Raw genomic sequence first — 14,190 nt, forward strand, 5'->3', positions numbered from 1 at the left:
TCACCGCGCCGCGTCGACAAGAGTAGGAATGCCGCGTCCAGCTCTTACGACCTAAACCTTCGTTTCCTTTTGTCACTACTACATGAATTAAATTTTCATCGTTTCCGACTCCAGCCCGTTCACCCTGCTCTCGATCATAGTTATCTCGAGCTTACTGCTACTTTTCAGCCCTTGCCCCCCTCCCCCCACCCCCCTCCCCACAAAAAAAGATATATCGTTTGTTTAGCCATACGATAAAGGTTATGGCACTCGTTGTACAGGTTAGGGTTCAACCAATCAGAGAAACGAGCGAATTCGGACTTTGACTGTCCTTGTTTACTTCGTGAAACACTTGAAACACTAAGGAAAGCCCTTAGACTTTGATCTGCCCGTGATCAACACGTGCTTTGGCCCAAAAGATATAAACACGCTACCAAAAATATCAATTCTCTCAAGAAATGTATGATAACATGGCATGTTTTCTAAACAACCCTAAATGACATTTCTAAAGAGTTATGTGTGTACAGATGCCAGGGTTTTCGTGTCTGGAGAGTATATGCAGCCCCTCCTTGATGACTAAGGTTGAAAACGTTGGTAGCTTGATGCATTCTTGATAATTATAAACGGTTACAAAACAACACAATTTGCCTGCACTAACAAAGTGAAAAAAGAAGAGTCGATTTGAGCTTTCCAGGTTATTGTTCTTTGTTTGAAGTTTGATGTTTGGTTCGACTTTATTTATTCACTGACAGTATTGAGATCTTTAAAGGGCAGAGTCTACACAAATGGTAACATCAAAAAATGGCAAAAACAAAAACAAAAAAAAACAGGTGTATGAATGTTCGCTGGTTGGGTTTATAAGTATCGCAGTTTACCTCAAAGACTGAGCAATATCTTTATTTGGGCTAAAATGAAAATAAGTTGTTCTTCATTCCGCAGTAACTTGAGTTAGCTGAGTGACAAGGGCTGATGAAGGCTTGGTTGCGCTTTGCTGTAAGGAATTCCAACAACTTCAGGAACTTTTTTCGTCTCTGGCTATGCTCCATAAGGTCCATAAGTTAGTTATTCTGATCACGTACTGGCTTCGGTAATTTTCATTAACCCTCTTGAACTGAGCACCTTTTGGTACGCAGATCATTAATCCCTGTTAATCATAGCACACCCCGTTGTGGGGTATAAAGTCATTAAACTACGCTAGTTTGGCCTTCATTTTGCTTTCGAAACGCTCCATTTCTGAGGTCAAATTCTAAATGTGACTGTGATTTTCGGATTTACCCACGTTTTAACGCCAGTCCATTGCACCATTCTCGCTAAAGCTATTTGATATGATATGTAGTGTTCTTAAAAATGAAACACTGATATTTGATTACACATCCTCGAGTTCTGAGCGCATATTTAATCTAGCTTTCGATTGTTGAATTACAGGATGTAGAATTACCGTGCAAGTGTGCGGTTTGGTTGCGTAAAATAATTTTTCTTTATTTATTTACATTCGTCCCGTGTTTAGTCTGTCAGTAACAATTAAGTGATTACCTAGCTTTCTTTGTATGTCCTTTATTGAACATTCTCCACCATTCGTTTTAATTTGTCTGCTGTTCTTGTTTTATCTAAGACGCAGTCTAACTAGCAGTCTGAAAGGTTATTTTAGGAGATTAATAATCTGATAAATCATTGTAATTTCTGGCATTATATTTGTCGGTTTCGAATCAAAGCAAAAGCACAATTTTTAATTATGGCCCCATTAAGTTTATTTTTTAAGTTCTTCCTCCAGTAAGACTCGAGTGTGCTTTCCCCAATTTTTACGCCAAACTGTGTCAGAAATGATTTCTAAATGTTTACGCTAGACATTACACAACACCGATATCAGGAAGCCTTTATCCGAAGTTGCGGTTAATAAATAGGGCACTTGAAGTGAATCAGGCGTTACAAACATTCAGTTGTTACGGACGATCAAATATCAACTCGTGCCCATGTTCGATATACAAAATTCTAATTACATTTCTCTTCTCTTCTCGATAGAACAGCCTGTTTTACGGGTTTATATGCTATGTTGTGAGCTACTGACTTGAGTTCTTTATACGTATACGCCTAAAAATATTTCAGACTCAATGTTTCAGTATTTGAGATCCGTCAAGAGCGTTTCCGCCTTAAACTGGCTCCCAATGCCCGGACCCTCCTCTCACATACTCAACTTTTAGCAACTTGGTTTCGTGATTGGGAACGTATCAGCTGTTCTAAATGTTGTGTTTTGAATAAAATAGCCCACAGCGCTGAGGTTTTATTTTTTGTTTGTTTGTTTTCCTTCATAGTATCAATTCTCTTATGGGAATTACCAAACAAAAGAATCTCAGACCCAAACTTCTACATTTGTTTTGCTTTGTTTTGTTTTGTTTTTTTCCTTCATAGTATGAAGTCTCTTATGGGAATTACCAAACAAAAGAATCTCAGACCCAAACTTCTATATTTGTTTTGCTTTGTTTTGTTTTGTTTTTTTCCTTCATAGTATGAATTCTCTTATGGGAATCACCGAACGAATCTCAGAAAAGAATCTCAGAAAATTTGCAAGTTTGGAGTAAGTCTAACACAGAGGAATGCGTGACCTATCTAGGGTCACGCATTGGTGAGACTAAAGAAGAAATTGTTTTAGGATTTTTAAAGCTCGTGACTTCCTTTTTTTATCACTTCTGTTTGATTATACTGTTGTGAAAAAATAATTATTGTATTCCTTTAATGAAACCCAGGAGGGTAGCCCGTATCAGGGGAACCGAGGCACTTGCCTGGGTTTCTTTATTTCAGCTCTATACATTGAATAATCAAATGAATATAAAAAAAGGTGTTTGTTTCCTGATTTTGCTTTGGTAATAATTTTTGTCTGACTACAGCCCTGAAACCGAAATACACCCAAGGAGAATAATTTGTTGTTCGACTGTTAGACAACGGGGTGGAAAGCAAAAGAGGAAATTTGCCCGGTATTTGATGTGACATGAAAATTTATGCTTGCTCTCGGTCATGTGATACGCTCTCAGAAGTAGAAATGTCTGCCCTTTTATCCCTGGAACCCTTTTCCTTATTCTTTTTGTTGTTCCTGAAGATGTGCAATCGAGCAACAAATGCAAAACAGTCGCTTTTTAGGAAGTTTCTGTCTTTGAAGTACAATGGGTCAGACATTAAATTATTGAGGGACCAATCAGATCGAGTCAATTTACTGTTCAATGCGTGCGTGATCATTCGCACGTAAACACATGCATGCACTGCGTTCAGCGCTCGTTTTATTTCCACCGCGGGCGCGATGCGGAGTTGAACAAAATCATCTAGCAACGGGAGCGGTGGAAATGAGCAACGGAATTGATTGTGATACCAGCGAAAGTCGCTGTGTCAACATGGTCGATTGGCCCCATCTGAGAAGAGTGAATTCGGTGTTTCCTCCGTTTTCAGAAGACGATGAATTGGATGGCAATGATGGTGAAGACGGCTGCCATTCTATTCTTCGCAAGCATCACTCGCTTCCTGCACCGAGGAAAAAATCCGTGCAGTTTGCGGATGGCTGCGGGAAGCCGCTTGTTTCTGTTTACAGTGATGATGAATATAACATACACGTGGCATTACAAATGACCAAAAGGGAGCTCCAGCGAGCGAAGAAGACATTACATGTATGTTTCGCACAACCGGTGGCTTCGGAAGACTTCAGAGACAAACTAGAGATTCAGACTGTGTGTCTGGAAAACGCTGTGGCTTCGCAAAACTCTATCTGGGGAACGATAAAGGTTAAAAACATTTGCTTTCATAAAAGCGTCTGTGTGAGGTACACATTAGATGCCTGGATTTCATCCACTGATTTGCAAGCGGTTTATGTGCCTGAATCAAACGATGGTGCAACGGACAGATTTTCGTTTGCGCTAACACTTCCAGAATATTTTCTCGCTTCCGGAGGAGTACTGGAGTTTGCAGTTCGCTTTCGGGGTGAAGGTATGGAGTTTTGGGACAATAACAGCAGTCAGAACTATCGCATCGAGTGTCGAGAGGCTCCTGCTTCGAACGGTGGTTTCAATCGAATGGCAAACCTTTTTAACTGTACGCGGTAAACAGATCGAAGCGAACATCGGTATTCTGTTCCAGGACAAAAGTGGAAAGGACAATGGCACATCCATTGTGGGTCTGAAAGTAACACATGCATGGCCTTTTGTAGTAGGTTTTATTTCTCCACTTCGCCATCAACAGGAAAAAGATATAGAAAAAACCAAAGCCTTAACACCAGAAAGAACAGTGTAAATTTTTGGGGTCCAATCTTGAAACTGAAAGATGTTGTGATAATGTGTTCTTATGCAAACCCATCAAGCGAGATAAACATGTCACAAGTCTCATATTGCGTGAGTTAGAGCTCGTCCCTGTGCTCTCTGTTGTGGGTTTATTGTAAGATCATAATATCTGTTTTAAAACATGACATCTGCAAGTGGATCGCATATTTTTTAACCTTTTAAGCTTTTAAATTTCATCTATCAAATGGCTGTGGAATCAGCATTCCAAGGAACATTACCACTTGTTCGACTTGCCATGTTTTATAACTGGCTATAAGAAACATACAAATAATAAGGGTTAAGAGTTCTAAAAAGGTTAATAGCAACATTCATTTTGAGGATTAGCCACCACAGGACTGTAACATTTAGGGTTTATTCAAAAAATATGTTTTTATTCCGCATTTTTCAGCACTTCTGTGCATCATTGAGTGTTACAGATGTAGATAGAAAGAAAATGCATCTTAATCTATATTATGTATGATGATCCTTGAGCAAAGTTTTAATCAGCAAACTTGTCTACCCACATGGCTAAATTTCTCAACTTTGCTGATAAAGCAACAAAAAATTGCTGATGAGTCATTGAAAGTTTACAGAGATGTTATGGCAAGTTTGATGACAAATACACATGTACTGTACATGTGAAGCATAAACCAAGTAATGCCACAGATACTGAGTGGTCTGCGTGTCAGTATGAGGGCATTACAGCAGGGTGACACATGGTCAACAGCCCTTATTTACTTTGTTACTGCACCTATTGCACCGTTTTAACACGTACATACCACATTTTGACACACCATAATGATGTTGTGAGTGACAGGTTCAACCAAAATGCATCTCCTCCTCTCTCCTAGTGCTGGCAAGTGTATAACATGAGCTTTTCTGAACAGTAACTTGTAGTTAACAAGTATTAGTAGTACCTACTTACTGATTATTGTTTAAGGGCTCCTTAGATCAGATTTGCCTTGGATGAGGAAAGTTGTTTTAGGGTTTAGCATTGTGCTTACTGTAAATACAGCGCTACATAGTAGGTATTACAGTCAAATTAAGAGTAAGTTTTTGCCTTAGCTTGGTTTGGATTCTTTGCTTGACATTTCAAAAAATCGCTTAAAAAATATATGGCTGATGAACTCACTCAACCATAATGTAATTACCATAAACCCTGGTGGATAAGCCGTACTTGTAGACAAGCTGCACCCTGAGTTTGGGAACGCAAATTTTGGAAAAAAGGATTTTTAAAGATATCAAAATAAATCAGAAGTGGAGTCTTAAGAAAGATGTGTTACATGTATAAGCTTACATATTTCGTTGATTCATGATTCAATTTACACAATGATCAATGCGTACTCTGGTATAGTGTTATGAAGTTCTTTTTAGTTTGCCATACAGACTTAGTTTCAATGGAAAGCATTAATTTATGCAAATTTATGTCACGCTGTCCAGATGTTCTCCCAGACATTGGCCGCATCCTTAATTTGTTGAGAAAATATTGAGTAAATAGGTGCAGCTTATCTGCCGGCATTTATGGTACATTGAAAAAGAACTGTTGGCTAGACAAGAGCATAGTCGTTTGACTAGATTTCAAACCATGTCTCTATTTTAATCATCATGCACCAGATTTACATTGCTCTTGCATGAATTTTTTCTTTATCATTAAACAGACTGTTCTACACTGTCAATGATGGTTTAGAAACGGAGAAACTTGTCTTAGACCATCATTGTTTTGATGGTTGAATGAGAAGCATTGATACTTTGAACTTCTAAAAGTTAAAGCGAACAATCTGAACCTATTTGGATTAAACACCTTATTGGTATTATTTAATTGAAGCACTTCAGCTCTTTCTACTAATTGTTGCTTTCCATGTTTCATGGTTAAAGTCAAAACCAGTCAAGCATAATTCCTCTCAATAACATCTAATGTAATGAATATGTTAACAAATTTGGTTTCAATCTGCATTGCAATATTGTTGATTACACTGTATGAATGGAGTCATTGAATATTGATTTAAATGATACCTAAGAACTTACTCCAAATTTGCACTGCTAAGCTCTTCTAAAAAGTATATGCAGTATTGTTGTTTTGACTTTCACACTATTTTTATTACAAAAATAGATGTGAGGCATGTTTTTCAACTGAGTTCAAGGGGGTCAAAATGATAAATAGAGAACAGAAACTTGGCAAAAAACTGTTCTTGACCTTTTAAAATCCCTAAACATTCTCACATGGCTGTTGAAAACAGACATTATCCTAATCAACATTTAAATTTTAAGTTTAATTGCACAATGAAAAATTCACCTTGGAATGGAATTAGAATAGTGTTAAATAAAGAATGAAAATCAAAATATGTTTCTATTAAATTATTTTTTATGTGGTTACAATTTTGGAGTTACTCTTGGCTGGTTTTGACCGTAAATCATGTTTGATGTTGGACAATAACATTTTATCATTGGTGGATTATCCACCTTCTTAGTGGTTTTTAGGGCTGAGAGACATGGATTTTAGCTAGAAGTTTAACTGAGCCCAGCTGGTTATGGAGGGGCACTTATGGGAGATGTGTATTTAATTGAGGAAATATATGGTTGTACAGTTATCAGTATAATGCAAAGGAAATCAACAATAGTCAAAATTTTGCATGATTTTATAATGGCAACTGGAAATGCAAAATATGAAAAGATATACAGTAACATGGCATCACAGTGATTTTATTTGGTGTTTTTCAGTGACAAAAACATAAAAATTAAAAGTTAAAAATTAAAAGAAAATAACATTGTTATTTGTTCCAGTTTCTTGAGTGTATAATCCTGGATGACTGGCTTGAAAACACTGAGTATAACTTGCAAATCATTTGGTTTTAATTACTTGATCCCCTGATTCCCATGCGACAATGTTTTTCCGCTTTTTGTTTTTGACTTGTCCTTCATATGTATCCCTAGCTTTCTGATTAGCTCTGTTAATCCAAGCACTCAATAATTATTATTTGCTGGTGGTGCAGGTTGCAATGCATTGTTTCTCCTGAAAGTTGATTGGTTTCTTTTTCTTTTGTGATTCCTGCCTTGAAATATTTTCTTAATAGGGATAGTAAAGACTTCACCTTTCCTTCTGTGTGAAATAGAAATTATGAGCTCTGCTGAACTGAAATAGTGTAGCATCACATCAAGCAAGCATAATTTAGTAAACCCCACTCTTAATTACTACAGGCACATTGTTGCACTTAAATACATATCCTGTGAACACACACATAATTTGAAAGCAGACAAATCTGGCGGTATGCTCAGTCCACTCTGTATGAAGTCCTTGAAGTATATTTTAAGCATATTTATTATAATAATCTGAAAATTAACATACAGTGTACCATCCTCAAGGGACAGAGGTTCTCTACAGACAAATGCTGAAGGTTATGTAAGTAGCTTTCACTTTTGTGCTGTAAATAAACTATTATCACCTTTATTAACCAATGAGTCTATTTTTTCCTCCTGATTTAGATGCCACAGTAAACATGCCATCTAGTAGTCATCTAGAGGGAAGGAAAGGACCGGAAGTGGAACGCATGCGGACACTTCTGCTAAGGTGAATCTTCCATCAACAAAAATTGACATTTTCTTCTCAGATAATTGTTCTCGATCCCGTAAAAGGAAATGATCCGACATTTCATAGACGTCTGAGAGAAACAGATTTGATAACGTGATAACAAAAAGTTAAATCAATATTCCGTTGACTTCTACACTCAAGATATATTTAGAACTTCCAGTTTTTCTTTGCTCGGTCAAATGAGAGTACAACTTATCTTCTCTGCACAGTGAATGTGAATTCTGGACAGTATCGCTTTGTGGTTTTGTGGTTTCTTGGGTTGTTGACGTAAGTGATGGATAGTCTTGACGGGATCCCTCATAAACATGCAAATGACGTCACGCTTTCTGAAAGAGATTCGATTCAGTCATACATGCACTAAGTCACGGACACTGCGGAGGGAGAATGTAAATATGCTAACGTACAGGAGCGGCAGTCAAAAGCCGCCATGACATAATGTAACGATCAACGGGTTGTTCACGCTTAAACTAGTCCTGGATTCCAATAATAACGTTTGCTTTCCTTGTTTGGGGGGAAATGTATCAGTGAAGGTAATGAAAGAACAACAGGAGAATACGGCGAACTCGCCGCTACACTCGCCAACGAGTTTGGATTCGAAACGGCGAGTTCACTTTGCAGACTTTGACGGCCAGGATTTGGTGTCAGTGAAAATGATCACGCCGGCAAACAGCGAGGAGGACCTATCGCTTGATAAAAAGTTGGATATTTTAAGCCATATTTCAACGCCGATTCACCTAAAACGAATGAGTTGTTGCTTCACCCAACCTGCGTCCGAAGAAAAGTTTATTGATCGCGTGATTGAGCGAAAGGTGTGTCTGGAGAACGTTGTTTTCTGTGGCTTTGCGATGGTTGGGACTGTAAAAGTAAAAAACATTGCCTTCGCTAAAGAAGTAACAGCGAGATATACGGTGGACGGATGGCACAGCTATCGTGATGTGTGGGCAGACTATGTGCCGAAGTCATCGGATGGTCAAACCGACAGATTTCAGTTCAGAATTTCGATTCCTCAAGACTTGGATGTTGGGGGAAAGCTTGAGTTCGCCATTCGATATTGTACGGCAGGAAAAGAATACTGGGACAACAATTTTAAGCGAAATTATTGTGCGGAATGTTTTCTTCACACCATCGTCGATAAATAATTTGCCTGACCTTGCTGTGCATATATTAACTGAGTAGTCCACGTCGAGTTCTCCTTGTTGTCATTTTGAGCAACAAACCGTTCAGAGCTATAGGAAGGATTTTGTGTTTGCAAGCAAAGTAGCTAGAGTCTACAACTCCAAATATTATTTGTGCAAAGAGTTGTCAGGTACATATCTACCATAATTTCAGGTCAACATAATTCACCTCTGAAATTAGTCTGTTACCAAGAATACACTTGTTGTATTTCCGTATTCGTTGTCTCAAGACGTTTCTGAAGAGAGACGGAAATTGGCCGTTTCTCTCCGCAAAGTATATAAAGGACGATATTTCCTTAAAATAACTACATTATTTTACGGTATTCACGAACTTTTGAGTTAGTGTTTAATTTATGCTAAAAGCGAACACAAAATCATATTCCCTTAAAGATATCAATCAGTTATTTATATGAAATGTAAATTTATATGTTAGAGAATATTTTTCGAAATTCGTGGTATTAAACATTTAGTTGAAACAAAGAAGATAAGACATATTTTAACAGTGCAATTCAAAGAACTCGGAAATCGCCTTTGTTGTACAGATTAGAAATTTAGAATTGAAAATTAAATAAATATGGACATCACAATCAGTGTCAAAAGCTGTCAAATCTTGAAGAATACACGTGTTCAAATCGTGGCACTCAAAAACAGTAATGTTTTAAAGACTTTGTACTTAAAGTGTGGCCTTTTCTAACACGATTTCCTCTGCCAATAACCTCAGAGATGTTAGTAAACTGCCGCCTACGGACCTGTGTACATGTGCTGGCTTTTTACGGAAGCCCTTTAAGCATTTTTATTATCCCAGGCTCGTTTGTTTTGAAAGTTAGACGATGGTCGCGTGACTTCTTTGCCCCACTGTCTTTTGCGTGACAAATCGTGATCGTAATTATTTTAGCAAATATCGTAAAGGAGCTGTCGAGTTACGCAGTTTTATTATGTGACAATTGATGGAAACTATTAAAAATTCCGCAGTGTCTTTGCCAGCTACAGTGGTTAATAGGGTGAGGAATAATAGGGTAAAGCACAGAAAATAACCGCGCGTAAATGCACAAGGATGCTCCACTCAAGAAGATCAGAAAGGAATTTGGCTAAGCTGTGATTTGCACGAAATTGGATAATAACTGATGCTTCCTTCAGGCGAGAAGACATCTCTTTCTACTAAGGGGAGGGGGGACTGTCCTCGCTTGTAATTTCAATTATAATAACATGATAAAGAAACTCAATGTATAAAACTGCTTCGCAGTGCTAGTAAGTTGCATATAGTATGATTAGTCACCTAATGGTGTCCAAACAGCCAACCACTTGGATGCGTTATCCTAAATTTCATGATTCCATAAAACCATTAAAAACGAATTAAAACCAAAAACAGTGGTAAAAAGTCTTAACAGTTTAGAAGCAACTCCATGAAAGTTTTAAAAATTTTGTTAATTTAACTAAGAAAATTAAGTAAGAAGCCTCCAAATTTGGATGGACAGACAGTCGCCATGGAAACATCGAGTAAATGCTTGAATTTTGAGAGTTCTGGAAGTATATATCTTATACTTAGTTTCATACCTGTGCAACTTATAATTCTGCTGCCACGTAAGTTGCTAGAGAAATTTTCCAGGGAAACCCTGAAATAAAACGTGTTTTTGTTACCTAGGACTAGAGTTAAGATGTCGATTGTATCAACTACTAACGACCTTTTCGTGCATGATTTACTGCATAAGTGATGTTGTACTGTTTACCTTCCAATTTTACGGCTTCAGTCGGAATCATATTTTATTGAATTTCAGGACATCAGATTGTCGCGAAACATTCTGTTTTGTGGTTAAAACAACGTCATTTCAACCAATTATTTAAGGGGGAAGTCACCAGTCAGAGGTGGGATTCACCATCCTCGCGATCGCCGCCCGTACCGCGCCCCTCACGTGAGAAGTCTCCCTTCATGTAATATAATGTATTTAGTCTGCGAACAGGCACGATTTCCGGCGCAGGTAAGATATACGTATAATATTCAAGTACATTTACATTTGAAATGACAGTGAAATTACATGTATGTAAATTCATTAGTTGGTATTGATGTTCTTATGTCAAGACTGAAAGTGATGGGTCAACACAACTGAGCTTTACTTTGCTACAGATGCCTTCTTCACGTTCGACGTTTTAGCGGTGCAAACCACCAAAATTTTACGAGCAAGGGTTTTTAGAATATATATGGAACTTCAGTTTGGTAACTGATGACTTCTGAGAAAAGAATAATACCGAACAGCACGTATTGTTCACCAAACAGGCAACTTGATTAGTTTTTCAGTGTAGACAGTGGTGGTCCAATACAGTTTTAAGGCGGGAAGTTTCGCGCGGGAAAAAAATGTCAATAAAAAATAAACTTGAAAAACAAGGCCTGAAGGCTGTCAGTTTTCTCATCGGCACTCTTTTGATATTACCTTTGATGTTTCCATTTAGAGAGACATCTTCTTCCGGTCAACGACGAAAATAACAGCTAATGCTCACGATGATGTTGCGTCCCAAATCAAACCTTACAACATTCAGATCATTGATTCAATTCCGCTAGATGTCCAACAGTGTCACGCCTGAGTATATTGCAAAGAGTGGTGAACTTGAACTTTAAGCTAGAAAAGGCTTCTAAAAATATTTTGTTCGAGATATTTCACGGTCAGCGCGCGACGCTTGCTCACGCACGATTCAAGGTGTGACGTCACATATTGTCGCTGTTTGAAACTGAATTAAAATTTGCATATATGGACATTGCTTTTTTTCATATAATTTAACTTTTTCTCCACGAAAGTTAACGAATTGTTAGATGCGACTGCTTCGACTATAGCGGGTGTTCACATGAAAGGAAATTAGGTGGAAGCATCGAAGTTCCATTACATTCCTTTCCCGCAGTTGTTTCCATCTCCATGACTTATGACACGTTTTTTTTTTACTGACGTCACTGTTGACCTCCAAACCATGGTTATAAAACCCGATTCATTTCTCGCACGTGCCGCAAAGTGTGCCAATGCCTGTCCGGAGAACATTTGCTTTCCATGATCTGGGGAATGTTGTCTCAATTGTTTTAATAGTGAAAGGAAAGCTTTGGGATAACCGTAAGTAACAATTTTTCAATTTTCTTTTAAAAATCTCGTATTATTGTATTATGATTTTACTGAGCTCTGCTGAAAACTACTTCGGCGAGCTCCCTGGATAAACATTGCTCTGATTGTCAATTCTTATTTCGCTCTGGCTAGTTAAAATTATATAGAAGCCATGAAAAACAGCTGGTTCCCACTTAAAAAAAAAACATCAATTTCTTTTTATGGAGTGTGCTAGCAAGAATGTAAGTCGTTTATTGTGGAAAATTTCGTTCCACCTTCAATCTTAGGTTCCGAAGCTGACGTCATCTGTCCGAATTCGCCCGAACAACAGCATCACCATTAGAGAACTAATCATCCGAGAGTTGCACAGCAATGAAGGCGGACGGACAAGGCTGTGGGCTAACCAGTCCAACCTCCGCGACGAAAAAAGTTTGCTTTGCGGACCTGGTTGGACTCAAGCTTGAATTCGTTAAAATCATTACTCCATGTAGCAGCGATGATAACCTATGCTCCGCGATCGGTGCGAGGAAAAGTCACTGTGATGTCAACGAAAATTTGCCAAGGAGACGGGTAAAATGTCTGTTCCCGTGCTTCGTTCGACCTGCAGAACAAACAGACAATTTTATGAAGCGAGTTTACAACCAGAATGTCTGCTTGGAGAACATTGCGTGCGAAAACTTTGTTGTCACTGGGCTTATTCGAGTGACAAATTTATCTTTCATTAAAGAGGTTACGGTGAGATTCACATTCAACGGCTGGGCAACGTATCGGGACATTTGGGCTGATTATATGTCCTCTTGTACGGATGGAAAAACAGACAAGTTTAGCTTTCGTGTCACTGTACCTCATGACTTTGAAGTAAATCGACACATGGAGTTTGCAATTTGTTATCGCGCTTCCGACCAAGAGTTTTGGGACAATAATGACAGAAAAAATTATCATATTCAGTGTTCAGAAGTCTTTCCTGAACAATTATAGAAACATCGTTACAGAAACAGAACAAACTGAACTGAGGAAAGATGGTAATCTTTGTGCGAGCGAATTTGACCAAACCTCGATGAGTACAATTATTGAAATGATTGTGAAATTTAAAATTTCATTAGTAACTGTTTCCTTTGCCTTGCATTTGCACGAAACCGTAAAAAGGAATGCCAATATCAAGAGAAAATGGAGCAGCCCAGATATAACGAATTTGTCATGATGCCAAACGTCTGTGGGTTGATGTTTTCGCTTTGCGGAGTTACGTGACAAGTCAGTCTATGCGTTTTAAAATAACTGAAGAGAACGCGGACAATTTGGTGGCTTTTTTACATTTTTTTCCCCTGAGCTTCGTTATCTTGGACAGGGTTCCACTATGATTAGTAGAACATGCTTCGTTGAACACAAGGCAATTGAAAACAACATCTAGGAGAAAAATTTGGTGCAACTATCCTCAACAACGACCCTCCGTGTGGAATTGTAAACGTCGAACAACTTGGCTATTATGTAACATCTGTTGCCTCGCTAAAACATTTCCTTAATGTTTTTGTTTAGCAGAAAAAAACTGCTGGCTGAAAAAAATTATCCCGGGGTTTGATCTTCTCAGTTTTTTAAACGAGTATTAAAACCAAACCATAGGTCTTACAGTATGTCGATGACAAGAAGTAGAAACTAAAAACGTTGGTCAGGCAAGACAATGTACTCAAGGATTATAATCACAGATCCGACTCAGAAAACAACTTATGGAAATGCATGTAAATTGTAATCAATGAATTATGTCATTTCGTTTTCTTAAATTTAATAAGTTGGAGCCAAATACTGTGATACTTGGCCTTGCAGACCGAACAGGAAAAACTGCGTAGGCTTGGATAAATAGCCAGTTAATATCTTTTTAGAGTTAAAATAAAAATCCAACTCATTAGCCACTTTTGATTACACTTTATTACACTCCATGAGTCATAAATGTAGAAAACAGGAATATTTGTTATACCGTGAAATTGAGCGCACAACAGCAAAGATCCGGCGGCCAATATAATTAATACAACGTAAAAATTTCTCGCGGTACAAGTGGAATTAGTAGAGAGCTTAAGCATTGA

The 14,190-nt window shown here is 38.0% G+C and overlaps 3 protein-coding genes across 3 annotated transcripts; all 3 read left to right on the top strand.

The window, feature by feature from the left end:
- The first annotated feature begins 3,062 nt into the window (after positions 1 to 3,062).
- LOC110068297 (protein phosphatase 1 regulatory subunit 3B-B-like) lies at positions 3,063 to 7,045 on the top strand. The gene has a single exon (XM_020775676.2). It carries the CDS (start codon positions 3,222 to 3,224, stop codon positions 4,059 to 4,061), a length of 840 nt encoding a protein of 279 aa, XP_020631335.2. The 5' UTR covers positions 3,063 to 3,221; the 3' UTR covers positions 4,062 to 7,045.
- A 760-nt stretch (positions 7,046 to 7,805) lies between these two features.
- On the top strand, positions 7,806 to 9,634 carry LOC110068299 (glycogen-binding subunit 76A-like). The gene has a single exon (XM_020775678.2). The coding sequence runs from the start codon at positions 8,394 to 8,396 to the stop codon at positions 8,997 to 8,999; it is 606 nt and encodes a 201-aa protein (XP_020631337.1). The 5' UTR covers positions 7,806 to 8,393; the 3' UTR covers positions 9,000 to 9,634.
- A 2,373-nt stretch (positions 9,635 to 12,007) lies between these two features.
- Positions 12,008 to 14,019, top strand: LOC110068298 (protein phosphatase 1 regulatory subunit 3C-like). The gene is made up of 2 exons (XM_089297428.1): positions 12,008 to 12,127; positions 12,403 to 14,019. The coding sequence occupies exon 2, from the start codon at positions 12,488 to 12,490 to the stop codon at positions 13,091 to 13,093; it is 606 nt and encodes a 201-aa protein (XP_089153554.1). The 5' UTR covers positions 12,008 to 12,127; positions 12,403 to 12,487; the 3' UTR covers positions 13,094 to 14,019.
- Positions 14,020 to 14,190: the final 171 nt, after the last annotated feature.

This window comes from Orbicella faveolata, unplaced genomic scaffold, assembly GCF_042242905.1.
Source record: "Orbicella faveolata isolate gen_17 unplaced genomic scaffold, um_ofav_v1 contig_3, whole genome shotgun sequence".
Taxonomy (NCBI): domain Eukaryota; kingdom Metazoa; phylum Cnidaria; class Anthozoa; order Scleractinia; family Merulinidae; genus Orbicella; species Orbicella faveolata.